General features: G+C 38.2%; 1 protein-coding gene across 1 annotated transcript in view; it reads right to left on the reverse strand.

Moving 5' to 3' along the window:
• Positions 1–7,286: 7,286 nt before the first annotated feature.
• The window catches only part of PALLD (palladin, cytoskeletal associated protein), a 190,485-nt gene continuing 180,345 nt past the window's right edge, over positions 7,287–17,426 (reverse strand). The window contains exons 19-23 of the mRNA XM_053940874.1: positions 13,337–13,462; positions 12,144–12,358; positions 11,263–11,428; positions 10,375–10,508; positions 7,287–9,386 (exon numbers count right to left, since the gene is read on the reverse strand). Of these exons, the coding sequence (XP_053796849.1) occupies positions 9,214–9,386; positions 10,375–10,508; positions 11,263–11,428; positions 12,144–12,358; positions 13,337–13,462 (814 nt within the window). The 3' untranslated portion in view covers positions 7,287–9,213. The remainder of the gene's footprint in view (positions 9,387–10,374; positions 10,509–11,262; positions 11,429–12,143; positions 12,359–13,336; positions 13,463–17,426) is intronic.

Raw genomic sequence — 17,426 nt, forward strand, 5'->3', positions numbered from 1 at the left:
TTCTGCAATTTTTTAATTTGTTAATTCCTTTGTTACTTGGACTAACTGGAATACACCGTGGCATTCAGAAACTGCTGTCTCAGAAGCCTTAGAAATAGGTTGTACTTGGCCTGCCTCAGCAGAGGAACTGTGGTGTTTCATTGCACTGCACATCCTTAGGGGAGAACATCTGCTGATTCATACCCTTTGTCTTCTGTCTTTAAACAATGTACTGATATGGCAACTTCTTTTGGCAGCACAGTATGTTTAATAGTTTTTGGCAAGGGAATGTGTCAGATGCCTTTTAAAATTTCAAGTATGCACCATTATTAGATCTCCATACTCTCATCTATTTTAAGTTCCTCTTTAGAAGAACTCTAAAATGTTTATCAAACATGACTTTCCTTTGCAAAAGCAACTCTGTAGGCTTATCCCGTTGGTTTTTTTTTGGCTTTAGAACAATTTGTGGCACTTTGCTGTGTACAGAAAAATATATTTAGGCTTTAATTTCCCTGGATCCCTCTGGAATGTCTTCTTAAAAAACAAGTGGTCCTTCCACCCACTAAAATCACAAGAACTTGCTGTCACGTTTGCCAGCTTCCGGTCACTTGAGGCAGGTTTCACTCAGAAGTTTCACACTGCAGTTACTTGGTTTCTTTTAGAATTGGGTAGTGAAAGTCCCCATCTTTCCCCTTTGTCACTGTTTCCTCTGTAACCTCTCCCAGTGTAAAGGAAGGAGTAAAACCTTCAACAAGGTGCCTGTAGAAGTTCTCCTCAAGTTCCTGCATGGTACCAAAAACTTATCATAGGGATTTGTTCGGAGTCTGGGGATTCTTTTCCTTGGTGGATTTTCCTTCCCTGAGCACTTTGCTTTTTACTTTGATCATCTGCTTGCCTTCTTCAGGCACAGTGCCTGTTCCTGAGGTGCCAATGCACTTTTGCAGATTATTCCTCTGCACTCTGTCTGGCTGTAAATGTTACATTCAGTGACTGATTCCATTTGACTCCTAAAGCTAGACTGCTGGTTTTACAAAGGTTGATGTTTAAATGCTAGGAGCTTCCCCCTCTCCACAAAAATAAGTTTAATTTGATGTGTGTATTTAAAATCATTGTACTGAAGTTCAGTACATTCAATCTTAGTGTTGTCATTGGGCTGCATCTCAATTTTGACTTGTCTTTTTGGCTTCATTTTAATATTTTCTTATTATATGTTGCTTCTTTTTTATGGAAGTCTGTGGTGGTGGACTTCTGTCTTTATTAATAAACTTGCTCAATAGAAATAAAAGGGAAATAAATGCAGAAATAAAAGTCACCATTAAGAAAAATCACTATTTGAAAGTAGCATTTTGGCTCAGGCTGTGTACAGTTGGGGTGACCACAGCCAGAGTTGAGATGGCCCTGATCAGCTGGATGAAAAAGAATATATTTAAAAAGTGATCTTGGCCTCTTCAGTGTGACATTTATCCAACATACTCATGACTGCTGTCTGTCATCACAGTTACATTGCTGGCCTTAGACGTCTCAGATGTCATAGCTATGGCTATACATATCCATCTTAATGGTGTGAGTACCAATATCATCTAATAATAGAGTTTACCTTGCTAGGTTTGGAAATTCAATATGTGTTTGATTGGATGATTTTATATGTTGATACCTATTTCTATGACTCTTCTATATATTTTGTATCAATATCTTACTTTTTTATCTTACTTACATATTTCTGGTATGTCTGTTTTGTCACCGTCTTTGATTAAAAGCAGACATTTGGGCTTTACATCTTGTGCTGCTGGCATTTATGCCAAGCTGTATATAAATGTTTAGGGTTTTTTGAATATGGGTGTTTGTGAGTTAGACTGCACTTGACTGACTTACAATGATTACTCTATTGAAATTTGAAAACTTAAGTGCACTATCATGTTAGATATAGTTTCTGTGATTCCATTCATAATGGAAGTGAAAGAATGTGCTCTTATCCATCTGGTGTTTCTTCACCCTCTGTGTTGCTTAAAACTCTCCTAAAATCTCTTAAATACCAGCATCTTTTTGCCTTTTTTTTTTTCTCTTTAAGAATAGAGTATTTTATGGATTCCCACTACTCCATGATGCAGTTTCTAAAGAATCTGCAATCCTCTTCCTACAACTGCTTTTTCAGGCATGCATTGAAACTTTGCCTCATCCACCTAGTTTTGGGAGCATTTAAAGAAGGCTGCAGTGCAAGTCTGGTCTTTAACTTACTCTGTGTTTTATTCCACATCTTTTCTCCTGCCCCACCCCATCTCACTGGTTTGTACATAGCCTTTCACTGCCACCACAGAATTTCTAAAGAGACCATCAAGGCAGGTTTTGAGGGTGGCTGCTTTTGCAGCTGTCGTTTAATTCAGCATGCAGTCCTCTTACACAGCAACCCTCTTTCTGACTCACCCATAATGATTGCTTTGAGTTTTTACTCAACTGAGTTCCTGCTTCAGAGAGGATATCCTTGCTAAAAGAAGGTTGTGTACTGCAGTATTTACTCATTCCTATGACATGCCTTGTCACTGCCAAGTTAGGAAACCTAAAATTGTTCTTCTGTTGGCTTTGAGTTTGATTCAGTTCAAAGTTCAGGTAGTGTGATTTGCAGGTTCTGGGGGTTAGTTGAAGCACATTGTAGACCTAGAAAGTTAATTGTTTTGTATGTTTTCTCTGCATTTTTCTAATGTTTGGGAAGATGATGGATTACTCTTGTTCATCTTTGAATCTTCAATGTCCTAGGCAGGACATTGAAGCCTTACTTCTGCTTATCTCTTAAGAAATATGTTTGTAACATAGAATTTGCTGTAGTGAGTCACTGTCTAACACAAACAGTCTTTTCTTGCTCTTGAGCCATCTGTTGCAGTTGATGGGCTGGATGGGCTCTGAGCAACCTGGTCTAGTGAGAGGTGTCCCTGCCTATGGCAGCGGGTTTGGAACTAGATCATCTTTAAGGTTCCTTCCAACCCAAGCCATCTGTGATTCCGTGATTATTATCAGTAAAAGTTTGTAGTAGGACACATAAAATATTCATGAGGTGGTTTTGGTTTGGGATTTTTAAAAAATATTACAGCTGTAAGGAGGAGCTCTGGTGGGGAACAGCTTTTGCAGAGTGTGGTAACAGAAGTATATAATGTTGGCTGAGTTGGTGCATGCTGAGTGAGTGAGAGCTGTATCCCATGAAGAGATTTCACTGTGGCCTCCTGAGGGCAGTCTATCCTAATGCATTATTGTATTGGTAATGCCTTGGTGAGTAAACCTGTATTGTTTTAGGGAAGTGGAGTTGCCTGTGTAGATGCAAAGCTGATGGCTGGCATCCCTGTTACTGGTTTTGTAAAATCCTGTTCCATATATTTTGAGCTGCTGGGAGTTGTAAGGCTTTTAAAGATAGAAAGGATTTCATACTGAAATCAGTGAAATTTGGATAAGAAATGGATATCTTAATCCCAGCCTGCAAAATCTCTTTGTTATATTAGTACCTACAGTTAAAACATACATTGTAATGATTATTTATTGCTGTAAGACAAATTTTCCTACTTTCATGTGTTGCATAATGTGAGGTTGTATTACATGACCCTGAAATGTATATTGCCTGTTGCAATTATACGACTTATTTTTTTGGAAGAACAGTGTAGTTCATTTAAGTAAAGCAAATGAAAAATGAACTCTTCAAGGCCAAGTGCACCCACTTGATTCATTTAATCAGTGTTTGAAAAGACAGGTCAAGTGTAGTTGTGGAGAGGAGTCATTTGGGTGTGCTTAGTGTCTGAAGAAGTAAGAACTCTGCAAAGTCCCAGGTTATATTTGATTTTCACACACACATTGTGTTAAATTTCAGATCATATGCTAAAGGCTTCTTTTTGCTGTAGATACATCTGTTAGTAAAAGAATGCTACCTGTACCTTGCCAGACATCTTTAGATCAGCATGACTATAATCACAACTGGTCTGGTATTTTTATGGTTTTATTTTTTATATTAACAGCTCATATCTGTTAAGGTCTGGGATACGTTTAGTTCATGGTATATAACAAAACTGCCAGTTTGGATATGTCTATATCAAATGCAGTGAGACAACACCCAAGTCAAAGCCACCAAAGCTTCCTTAGTATCAATTATACACACATTAGGGCAGTGTCAGTGGGAGCGTGGGGACAGATGTCACTGAACAAATGGAGTTGTGTGGATGTTCCTCAATATTTCCCAGGATGCTGGCTGATGGTACTGAGGTGCCCTTGCATGTGTAGCATGCTGATGGGTTTGAAATTTTGAACAGTTTGTTAAGAATAACTGCAAAGTGATTATATGGTATTGGTGAAGCTTGTTAATGAAGTTAGTGAAGCAGTTTGATGTTTTGTGAATTCTGACTTGCAGATCTCTCAGCTCTGTATTTCTAATGCTGAATGCCCTAAACTGCATGTTCCAGCTCTGTGCTGGAGGCTGTATTGTCAACATCTGGATCCTGATGACCTGTTAAAAGGTCTCAGTTGCAGTGTTTTAATTCTGATCCTCTCAATATGACCTTTTATCCTAGTTTTTCAGATAGTTGGTAAATTTCTACTGCAAACTTCCTGCAACTTCAGAGAAAAGAAGGAATGTAGTAATTTCTTGTGTTTTGTTTAGCTATCATTTAGCGTGCATGTATGATTTTTGATGGTGAGATGTCCCTGCCAGCAGCAGACTGGAACTGCATCCATTCTTTGCAAGCTCTTGTAGCTCTGTTGTTGGAATGCATATATAGAACAGAGAGCAGCTGTAATTTCATAGTTCACCATAATTTTCAGGACATTAACATGGGAGAGGTCCTTAATTCGCAATAGATTAGAGATGTCGTTCCTGTTCTATAGACAGTCTTATCTTCTTTTCAGCACCTTTTGCAGTAGCTCAGAAAGGTCCTGTTTGGCAGTCTGGGTATTGTAGCCTCAGTTCTGTACAAATACTCTGTTATGTCTAGGCCTAGAGTTGTTCAAAAAAGCTTGTCAATATGGTTCCCTGAAACTGTGTTGTTAAACACACAGGAGAAAAGTCCTACCATAATCCATTTGGTGTGATGAGATTTGCGGAGCTCCTTCTGTAAGTGTTGTAATCACTCTGTGCAATGGCCAGGTACTGTTATTTTTTTCTGCTTTCTTGTTCTGCAGCTGTTTCTGGACCATTTATGCTACCACAGAACTAGAAAGTGATAGCAGTTACAAGACTTGGCCAGACCCCAGGGTTACCTGTTACACTGCAGTTGTTTTATAAAGCACAAAATTTCTCCTAGGTGGTGCTGGAGTTCATCTCCATCTGTATGGCTGCTGAAATCATTACTGTACAGGTACTGCTGCTCGTAGTCTGGCTTTTTTACTCTAGATGGGACTGAGATTATGTTCCAAACACAGTCTTAGTAGAGATGCAATGCAGTATAAGATAATTTTACGTTTTAATCACTTCTGTTAAAGAATGGAAAATGGCTTAATTTTGAATTTAGAGTTGCAAGCTTTAAGACAAGTCAAAGAATACTGTGTACTGTCTGGAATACATTGTAAATTCCTTGGGGCAGGAACTGTGTTTCCATCCTGCCTGATGTGTTTCATGTGCTCATATTTCTGTTCAAACAGAAAATCTGTGCAGAGGGAAGGCTGTTTCTTTTACTTGAGGAGAATGAGATAAATGTCAGCAAATTCTACCCCTTGCATGTACATTTGAATGGTGAGGGAGTTAATTAACATGCATAATACAAGCAGGCATTTCTAGTCTATGCATGAATTTACCTATAGTGCACGGTGTGGGTTTGGCAGCTGGGTCATGCAGTCCGAGCATGCAGTTAATCCCCTCAGCATCATGGCATGCTGGATAATGTGACCTCATGAAGTACTTAGATATGAAATCTGTTTTGGGCTACTTGCAGAGGTGAGGATGTAGTGGTCCAGATGTGGAGGATCAAGGCATTTCTTAGCATACATCCTAAGTAAATTAAAATAGACCTTGAAAGTGTTGATACAGAAAGAAACAATGATTTATAAGCTGGGGTTTCAAGCTGGACTAGTTTTCATCCCCAGCTGCCAGTTAACTGTGGTGGAAGCAAATTGTGCTTGTTAACTAATCGTTGCTGTTGCCTTAAAGCTGTAGGGTAAAGGCACTGTGTGCTAAGGTACACCACCAGCTGGAACAACCTTCATGCATGTGGAATTTTGTACCTCACTGTTGGTATTCTTTACACAGGTTTCTGTTGTCATCCTGATGGTTGTTGCATTGAGTCTCTGATTGCTGTGAATGTGCTTGGACTGATCAGCTTCCTGAATATTTTTAAATCTTCCCATACCTAAACTGGAAGTCTTGCAAAAGTCAAGGCTCATTATTTTAGTCTTAGAAAGTGACAGAACTACACTCTCAGATCATACTGTCTATCTTTGGACTATGTGGAATGAGATTAAACTTCTGAAAGTTACTTTGATGCTTCCAAGAATTTTTGCTTTTTTGGCTTGAGAAGTTAACTTGCTTATGCCACGCTTCTATCTCTGACTTTGTAAGCCCAAACAGTCCCGGTAACTAAGTAACAGCACAGCTGAATGTTTTCATAAAAACAATGTTGCTGCTTAGAGATGTGATTTACTACTTAAGTGTGTCTGTACATATATACAGAGGCAAAAAGTGATGATGACCTCATCTTCAACAAGTCTCAGTTTTTTAGTCCCCAAGCCAAAGCCAAACGTAGTGTGAGCAGACACAATTCCAGTGACTTCGGTTGCAGTATCACCATTAATGTCACTGCTCACTTAATTGCTGACATAAGCCTGTTCGTAGTGATCTCTGCTTGAAATGTAAACCCAAAAGAAAAAATGGATAATGTTGCATCTTTCCTGGCATCTTCACATTGAAAAAAGAAGAAACTCATTAATAGTCAGGATTTTTAAGTAAATCTGACTATTTTTTTAAAATTTTGATATTGTCTTGCTGTTAGGCTCTTAAATGAACTTACCAGTGCTTAGACCATGTCTTTTGCTTAGAATCAGTTGTAAGTGATGACATATTGCAAATTTACAAATACAAAACAGACCTGCATATTTTCTGGCCTATTAAAAAAAAAAGTATCTTCCAGTTCTTCTATTTGGCAAAAGTTTCTCAGAATTTATGAGTAATGTTCCTCTGTTCTGTTCAAACAAGACTCCAGGTCACAAGCAGACTATTCTGATAAATTCTAATAGTTTTTAGATGCTGCATTTAGGCCTAATTTAATCTGTATTCATAATATTTAAAATTTCCATATTTTACACTTGAATGCTTGTACTTAAACAGTTATTAATCTTTACCAGAAGGAAAACTTTCTATTTGTGTAATATTTATTGATGCTAAACCCACATTATATCAGCACAACAGTCCAAAGTAATGATAATACATTTTTATAAATACAAATAAAAAGTGGCAAAATAATGCTAGTGGAGCTAAACAAAAATGTAAATTAGCATGTCACAGTTGAGGAAAATTTGGCAAAAGATATGACATACTTCTAGAATAAATTCAGATTATTCCCACCTGACAGACTGATGTTACTCTTGATTAACCATCCCCATTGCTAGTCATATCCTGCACCAGAATAGTACTACCTTGTGTGCTAAAGTTTATTAGTCACTAAAAAACAAAACAAACTTTGTGTACTTACAAAGCAATACACGTATAGCAGTAATGCAATATATGGTGTACACAATTACAAAATTAAAAAAAAACAACAAACAAACCCCTAAGTACAAGACTTCTGAATAAATGAACTGAGATAAAAGATTTCAACACTTTTATTATAAATAATGAAAGATACCATATATGTGCTTCATATAAGGAATACAGTGTTTTCCTTTCCTAGCAAAGTATCGTAGCTCGTACCATCAAACACTCATTTTCCTTGTCAGGCCTAGTAATTTTTCTATCCATTCTCTCTCCCTCCCATTCAACTGAAATTCATTTGGTTCTAATTTAAAACTACCTAGTCGGGTGTGACTTAAGTGGGGCTCCACTTCCTAGTGGATTTGCCTTGCATTCTGTAAGTAGCCTTCAGGCTTTTCACCTATGGTGCACAGACTCTACCCCTCAAAAGAGTTGACATTTGCTTGCAGTCAGGAGAAGGAAAAAATAAAATCTACCAGAGACATGTTATGTTAAGAAGAAAAAACAAAAAGCATATTGGATTTTTTTGCCTATCTTCATTTTCTACTTCCTCAGATTTGCAACCCTATCACCTGTGGTGTAGACTTGTCACTTAAATCCATATTGTAGTTTCAATCCATTTTTCACATACTATACATTTCTAAAATCCTCATACATATTACACAAGCTTTAAACAGTCAGGCATTCTATACATACACTCCCTAGTTTTCAGCTCACCTTAGAATTTCAGAATCTTGAATGGGAGTATTACAAGGTTACACACTGCTGTCCAGAAATCCAGAGTTTCAACCTCTTGCCCAGTCCCCCTCCCACCCCTTGCAGTAACTCACTGCAGTGGTTTATACTATCAGCATTTTTCCCGTCTAGTTACCAATGTGTAATCTGGAGTAGATTGTTGCTATGTGTCAACTCTTCTTTGTTGTCCTGAAGAAGTAAAATTACTGCTGCTTAGACTGCCATTGCTATATGTTTGTAAATAAGCCTCCTCCAAGATGGCAAAAAGGAAAAACACAAATTAATTGAAAGTTAGGGTGTTGATGTCCATACTAACAGCATTGAAAGAAAGATTTTTTTTTCATTGTTGAATAGAAAGCAGTTTGCAGAGATACAGCATTTGCTTACATTTCTTTTCCTTGTCCCTTCCTGTTTCATTCTTATAGTATTGCACTTGTTCATTGTAGCTGTCAGAATGTGTGTAGCCATTTTAGAACTGTTGATAACCCTTGAAGAAAGCATCTTGCACCATTAAGACTGTGTAGCATCTACTTACTGCTTATGAAGATATGTAGTGAAAAACCTTTCTCTCTGATGCATTTTGGCCTCTATGAAAAGGGTTATGAAGCAACATAGGTTAAGGAACTGGTGAATGTGATTTGTTGTGCAATGTGTACATTTCTATTAATAATCTACCTATTCTTCTAATTTGGTATAATGAATAAGGAATATATGGTTACTGTGTTTGTTGTTTATCTTTTGTACATGAAGGTGTCTGCCCTTGCATAAAGTGACATAGGAGTATCATTGGTCAAGGCAATGGCTTTCAGTGTTTCTGCTTTGAAAGTAAATGATGGAAGCGGCAGTTGAATCTACAGATCATCGCTCTCTACCAGGCCAGGCTGCATCGTCAGGTGGACTGGGTTTGCTTCCGGCTGGAAAGCTGCTTTGATGTCTAGTCCTTGGTCACAGAGAGCAGCGTATCGGCTGGCTGAGGGCCGCACCTTCTTTGGCTTGGTCTGCTGAGGGGGTTGTTGCCACTGAGCTATAGATTAAAAAGGAAAGAAAAAGTGTTAGCCATCCTTAGCGGTGCACCTAAGTGTGCCAGATGCTCAGTCAACCCTTTGTGAAGGAGATAGTAATTTCTGAGAAGCAGGAAACCATTATATCAAAGGTAAATTTGTTTCATTTCTTCGCATTGTTGTTTTTTGGTTTTTTTTCCTCAGCATCTAGTTTCACCTTCCAATGTGGTAAATAAATAAAACAGTCTGTGTTACTTTTTGGCATTGTTTTCTACATTTCCTTGTGCCACTGAGAAGGGTGACAGCAAAGACGTTGTTTCTGTGCACTCCTATTATAGTAACAGGCCTGTTCTAGGGTTAGTTGTTGCATATAAAAGGAAATTCTATCTGCTTGCCATTGCCACCCCTTGTATACTGAAGAATGCTGAGCCAAATCTCTTATTCACAATTCCCACTTCCAGCACCACCCCATAAACCATCCTTTATCAGTCTCTCCCCTTCCCCCTCCCAGTTAATTCTTGCTGTGAGAAGACTGGTAAGAGACACTTCTTTAAGAAAACATTCACTATGTATGGGGCTGCTTTGGAACAAACTGAGTAATTAAGCAGAAAGCCATAAAAACATCTACTACGCTTTTGATAGCTGTCACAGGTGTATTACAGACTAATGTACAAAAGAATACAAAACGTTAGGGAAGTGCCAGCAAAACAATAGTAATAATGATCCACAAAAATCATATGATCATGCCGTTATCTGTTGTTAATTAGCTATATTTAATGTACAAAGCAAAACCAGAAAGCATGCAAGCTTGTTTTGCTTTAGGTGTCTGAAAGATGGTGAAATATACTTTGACAGAGCATTTGTTGTCTTGAAGTGGATGTTTACTATTGAGGAGAAACTATAAACAAAAGAAAGAGAGACCAATGTAAACCATTCTGTGAACAACCCAAAACTTATAGAACTGTTGCATTTGGGGGGATTAATATGATCATGAAAATTGAAGCCACTTACTATAAACATCCAACCTGGCAGTGCAAGACACAATCCCAGCCTCATTCTTAGCTGAAACAGTGTACCAGCCAGCATCCTCCTTTGTAGCTCCCTGAATAAGCAGGCAAATGTAGCCGTAGTTATCCTGGTGCATGCTAATCAAAAGAAAAGTAGAAAATTACTATTTAATTCACAAACCAGTTTAAGCTATTTTAAAATGGCATTGTAAACTGACCCAATCTTAGTTACAGATTGATTATAGTCTAACTTTAATTAAAATTTTAATTAAAATGGAACTTCCTCTGAACTTAGCAAGTAGAAAATAAAGCCTTGAGTATGCGTGACAATTTGTCAGTTTAATATCCTCTATTGAAAACTAAGAAGAAAAAACACATGAAGTAACTTTTCTTTCATGATTATGGATTAAGACATCTGGAGTAGCAGGAACACCAGATCTTACCCAGACTTTTTGTGGAAAGGATAAAGAAACTCAAGGAAGATCTTAAAATATAAAATACTGAATCTTAGTTGCTTAACTGTACAGCAGAATTATGAATCAGAGTTTCTGCTGAAAAGCACAGAGTGTTCCTTTGGAACCTTGATTTTCACTAGCAAATTTCTGTAGTCTTGATTCAAGAAAATTAAAACTCGTTCTCCTCTTGCTTAGAGTGCAAATGTAGTTGTGTAAGTCTAATGATGGAAAATCAGTAACATTTTATTTCTGGTTCAGCCACTAGGCTGGCTGCAAGTTTGAACAAATATCATAAATTATTACAATCACTAGTTAATATTTATGAGATGCCCTTTACACAAAGTGTTCATGTGACCTTTAAGGTTTTTATTTTAGGTTTTACGGGATAAATCATCATTGAAGTTACATATGGGGAGGTAATTCGAAGTCAGTCTAACCTCACTCGGTCAGTGTTGTATGTGAGTGACTCATTCTCTTTCTTCCAAAATATCTGAGGAGATGGCTCCCCTGAGATTCGACACTCCAGTCGCACTGGGAATCCCTCAGTCACACCTGTGTTTTGTAGCTTCTCTATAAACACAGGTGCTTTTTGTACTTCCTTAGCTGTGAAAATAAAGATTGCAGTTATATTGACATTTGTCTATGAAAACATAGCCTTTCTTTCAGCAGTGTGCAAAAAACAATTCTGAAAGACCTAAGTGGCAGGAAACCTAAGTGTTGTCTTCATTAATCGTGAAGTTCAGCCCTGGTTCCTCTAAAGAAAACAATCCCATCATTATTTTAATAGGGGAAAAAGTGAGTGCTAAAAAGCTGATTATTTCGTAAAATAATTGAAACGTAGAGCATGACAACTAGATAAACTGGCTGCACTATGCTTGGTAAAAAGTGCTCCCCCATATTCCACAAAAGCATGGACTTTTGACTGAAGAAGGAACTGCTCTACCAGAAGTTTGCATTGGCTTTAGTCTGATGTGCTGTGAGACGCACAAGGCATTCCCACTGGCTGCCCAGGGGTAGACGTGGGTCTCCACAGATTGTCATTACAAAGAAGCATCCAGGGAAACAGTCTGGTTTGTGGCCTCAAGGCCAGCGGCTGACCCCCTTTTCTTAACTGTGTGCACAGACATTTAAATGCCAGACAACTTATGCCACAACATAACATGAACAGCTCACCTATAAATATACCATACTTCTGTTACTGCCAGGTTTCCTTTTTTTACCCTCCACCCCTCAACGTGTCATTTGACATCATTCACGATGCCTTTTTTCATGCTATCCTGGCAGCACTCAGTCTGAAAGCTTAGCATGAAGATGTTACCTGCAACAGTGAGCTCCAGGCTGAATGAATTTTCACCAGCTCGATTGCTGGCAATGCATGTGTAGATTCCAGCATCTCTGGATGTGACTGGTTCTATGATCAAGGAGTGCACCCCGTTCTCACGCACCAACATTTTGTGAGAGCTGTCAGGGCGAATTGGTCTGCCATTAAGTTGCCAGCTTAAGTCTGGAGTTGGTAATCCACTAACCTTGAGTGTAAAAAGAACAGTGGGAAATTGTTTTAGCCACATGAAACACTAGAGGAGTCCTGACTTGTTTCTTCAGGGAAGTTTGGTTTGGTTTGCTACTGCAAGTGTACCAGAAGATTTAAAGATCTAATTCTGTCCTGATTCTCACACTGAGTCAGTTGTAGTCATTTACTTAACTTTCTGGCCAACTCCCTAAATTCCATGATGTCTTATGGGTGCGACTGAAAAAAGATCAGTGTGTAGATAGGCTAGAAGCTAAATAATAATACATTGCAAAACAAAAGGTAGGGTGACACCTTTTGTCTTTTTTATTGTTTGTTCTTCAGGTGGAATGAGAAGATACTTCTTTCTAGATTAACTTCTTATTGGAAAACTTGCAGACAAAAAGATGTTAGCTGACTAACTACTGACCTCTGAAGTTGCATTCCACTGAGGTATGCCCTAGTGACAGCACCATCTGCACTAATTAATGCTTGGTCTGTGTGGACAAGTCTTGCACTCTTGAAAGCTATGCCACTTGCTGTGGGGACTCCTTCAGAGCAAACAGCTTCTCACAAATAGGTCAGCATAAAGTAAACAGAAGTCACCCAAGCCTGAATTATTTCTGCTCAGCAGAGTCATAAATCAGGTTTATACTGTTTGAAACTTTTAACAGGGGTTCAAAACTCAAGTAGTAAAGACTTAAAATGTAGAAACACATTGTCTTTATAGTGTGTGCTGCTTCCCTCCACACCCCAGCATAGCTGAATTCTATAAATCAGTTTACTGTGAGCTCTAAGATTTGCCTGAAGCACTTTCATTGGAGGGGAGGGAAACTTTTATTGTCCACTTACTCACTCATAAGCAATAAGATTAATTACCCTGCTAACAGGCACCGAAACTGCCAATAGGCAAAATTGCTTTGAAAAGAAACCAATGTGGTTTTTGAGTCAGCTGATGTTATCAAAAGGCTGCTGCTACCCTTTGCATGACACTTGCCTTGCAGTCCATCCTGCATAGTTTTCCTTCTTGAACAGTCAGGTCTCCAGGAGCCTGCAGAAAATGAGGCCGGAAGAATCGTTCCTGAATTGGTTCATTTTCATCACCACTGTCCCTTGATCGAGATCGTGGTCTTAAAATAACATGAAATAAACGTAAATTATTTTTTTTCTCTGCTAAATCAGAACCATAATCACATAGAAGACTGGTTTGAATTTTATACCATTTCTTTAACCTGTACCATAATCACCCCATATTTACACACATGCACTAGTAGCATTTGGCCCAGACTGCGTTAATTATGACACTGCGGTTATTTAATTACTTTCATTTAATTCCCATCTTGTGACAAACTATGACCTATAAAGCAATATTGCTACAGAATAATAGCTTGTAATATTAATTAATTTTATGAATGATAGTATTTTTGTTTAGTCTTTAAATCACTGAAATACAAATAAAACAAGTTGGCAAGCCTTGACATGTAGCTTCAGTTCCCCATTTCTAGTGTCCTGTGTATTTAATCCCCTCACTGCTGCTGATTACATAGAAAGTACATGGACGGTTCATTAATCATGGTTCCCTTTCAGCAAATAACAGCAGCTAAAAGCTAACTCATCTCAATTGACAAGAGACCTTTCACATAAGACTTATCTTCTCTTGTTCTGCACTAGTGAAGACTGTACAGAAAATTTTGTGTATTGAATTGTTGTGGATATATTTATTCCTCATTTAACACATTTTTTTGTATGAGATACTCTTGAATATTTTCAATGCCACCAAACTGTGGAATTGAAACAATGAGAATTTCAATTGTGAGAAATAGGGCAAATAACTTTGTTTGCTAGTTTTTTGTTTTTTTTTTTTTGTTTTTTTTTTTTTTTTATATAAAAGGTACCATAAACAGTTTGATAAATAATAAAAAGGAAAGAAAAATAACTCCTGTCCCCATACACAGTATCAATCACCTTAAGCTTCCATATCATTTAATCCATTTTCAGCATTGGCTATTCTTCCCTTTTAATCTAATCCATCAAATCTTTTTTTAAGTGATTCCTCATTTAACTAGATTTTTGTTTCTATTGAAATTAGATTATTCCATTTGTGTGATTTAATGATTTAGTAATCAAAGAATATTGAAACAAAATTTTATGTCCATTTTTGTCCTTGCCTGATCAGTTCCAGTGGGCTCCATTCTGGAGCCAGCTGCTGCCTACAGTGACATCCTGTGTAAAGAAGAGGAGCTATTCAAATGTCCTCCAAAGACCTCTTTTATCAATGACACATTACAGTGAAAGTCTCTTCTTTGAATCCCACATCCTGTTAACTTTTGCCAGTGTTTCTGTTTTGGCTGCTGTTTGCAGTGTCCATGCTACAGTACAGGTGTCCATATGCATTTTCTACTGCCCAAGGTCATTTCTCCAAGTTGACATAATTCTTACTAAAAAAGAGCCTAAAACCCTCAATGGTTACACTTGGAAAACAAGATGCTGTTCTACTGCATGGAAGACAAACACTCCAGCTGCACGCTCTGCTCCACTGAGGCTGCAGTTAATTAGAGTTGCTTGAATTTGATTTATTTCGCCCTGCTCTGTTGTTGCCCTTTTCTCTGCTATTGCTGTGTTTGGATTGGCCAGGCATCACCTGTGCTATGGTATTCTCTTATTAATAGCTCAATGTTGACTTTTTAATGATCATCACAGTTATCCGACAGCTATAACTAAAGGCAAATGGAGGGGCTGGGGGGGCTTGTGTAGATATCCAGTCAATACTGCTTAATAATGTAGGAGTGGATATTGAAATGGGAACACAGAGTGACATCCCTGCACACACTGAGAGCTCACACTCTTCAGGTGCCTAAATCCATGTCTGGAGCAGCTCATAGTTTTTGCCACTTGAACATGTCTAAAGCTACCTCAGTAGGTCCAACATTGTAGCTCATAAGCAGCTCCAGGCTTTAATTGGTGAGCTCCTGATAAGTTTTAGAGACATAGATGCCTTGTGCAGGTAGATGGGATGGAAGATGGAGAGCAATAAGGAAAAGGTGTACTGAAATTGTTTGGTAATCAGTTCTGCAAGACCAACTAGAAATTAAGGTATCTAGTCAAGTGAGGTAAGTATCAAGTAAGGTATCTAGCACAGTGCAAGCAACTTGAGCAAAATCTGTTTCCGCATTATTGATAAGCATCCTGTTGGTAAGATGCCAACAAGGTATGAGTAACTGATGCTTTGTACCGTTCTGCGAAGCTGAGCCAAACAGGTGAACTGGCACCAAAGAACTGTGAAAGCCAGCGTCTCACTGCTGCAGCTGCAGGAAAAGGCAGCACTGGTCAAAACTGGGAGGTGTGTATGGGGAGAATTTATGTCAAATAAAATGGAAAGCAAAGAAGTTAAGAATTTGTGAACACAGATGTTTTCTACCTCTTTGTTAAGTTTACCCTAAAATCACAGACTCTTTTTTAAGCCTTTGCCTTGAGAGGTGAAACTAGGGTCATTTCAATTCTAAAACATTTTATGGTTTTAAACAAATAATGAAATGAGTAGAGCCAAGTAGCTTCAGATGTCTAAGAATGACAAATTGCAAAAGACTGGAATAACTTGGGTTCATTGTGGGCTCTTCAGAGTTGCAATGTGGCCATCACATTGCAGAGATTAGTTTCAGCAGAACTGACATCATGTACTAAATGTGTCCAGGGGAGACTCCACGGGTTGGTACAATACAATGCTCTGGGAATTTCATTGAGTAAGAAGATGAAAAAGACTTTATCACTGACCATATGGTAATGACCACTAATTTGGAATAAAGGAGATTAAGTTCAAATTAATCTCCCAATTGAAAGCAGGGTGATAGGAATGTTTAGGTTTTAAATCTTCTTTAAATCTCATGTATTTTATGATTTATTTTGGACTTTGGCTGCCATGCTTAGGTGACACAATGTTGAGCACCTTGTCATCTAAGGGATTGAGTCCAAGCTTTGTACACATTAGAAAATTCAAAAGTGGCCACCCAAATGAAGTGATACTAAGAAACTGATGTTTATCAGCTAAGCAAATTTCAGAAAAATACATTAAGAGTGAAATAAAACCCCAGAGTTCCGCCGGAACACATTCTGTAAGAGATTAAATATATTTCAGGAAAAAGCCTGTCAACAGCGTAACAAGTCATAAAGTTCATTAAGCTAATAATTACACTTGTAATAAAAGAAGCAAACAAATGGTTTTGTTACTCTCAAGCAGAAAATCTTATAGAAATAATATTGTAGTGCCATAGGAATATTACTTATCAAAAGTCAATGGCAATAGATATGACAAATACCACAGTATATGGGGGAACAGTAACGTGGGATACTACATCAGAAAAGCCAGTGGCAGGAGTCTGTCTTAGGAAGGTTTTATGTTCTCCCATTTTATCAGTCTTGGGTGAACCCTCTGGTGGGCGTAGTAACAACTGTTACTAAACAGAGATTCTGTGCTGAATGCTTACATAAACTGCTTTTCCAGAGCAATGATAATGGGATAAGCCCTTCACATGGTTGTTTTACAGAAAATAAGAATCCCCAATAATTGCCCTAATTTTAATTAAACTGCTCTAAAGAAATCTCTTATTTCTAATTCATTACTCACTGGACACCCAATCCAAAGGAATAGTGGCTGTTTGAGTGCCTGTCTCCACTAGGAAATAAAATACCAGCCAGAAGTGGCCTTGGAATTTGAATTCATTTGGAGAGATTGAAAAGAGCCTCCTGTATTATTACCGGAGGGTTCTGTCCCTCACAAAAAGAGAGACACACACATTTTGTCCTTCAGGAAGCTGCAGGAGTGACAGCTGCTTGATGCTTTCACTCCCTACCTACCTTCCCATCGTCTTTGCTTTTAAAGGTCTTTCTCCTTTGTCACCCCGTGTGCACTGACTTATTCAGCTGAAACCTGTTTCTTCATGGCAGCTTTTCCCTTCAGAGGTTAACGTGGACTTTCCATTTTTACCCATTACCTGAAGGTGCTAAGTACATTAGTGACTGGAGAGGCTACACCAAGTGGTCCCAGCCTTTTCTCTGCTGTTCTCACAGTGCAGCCTGGCAGGATATTCCCCTCCAGAG

This window comes from Vidua chalybeata, chromosome 4 (assembly GCF_026979565.1).
Source record: "Vidua chalybeata isolate OUT-0048 chromosome 4, bVidCha1 merged haplotype, whole genome shotgun sequence".
Classification (NCBI taxonomy): Eukaryota; Metazoa; Chordata; class Aves; order Passeriformes; family Viduidae; genus Vidua; species Vidua chalybeata.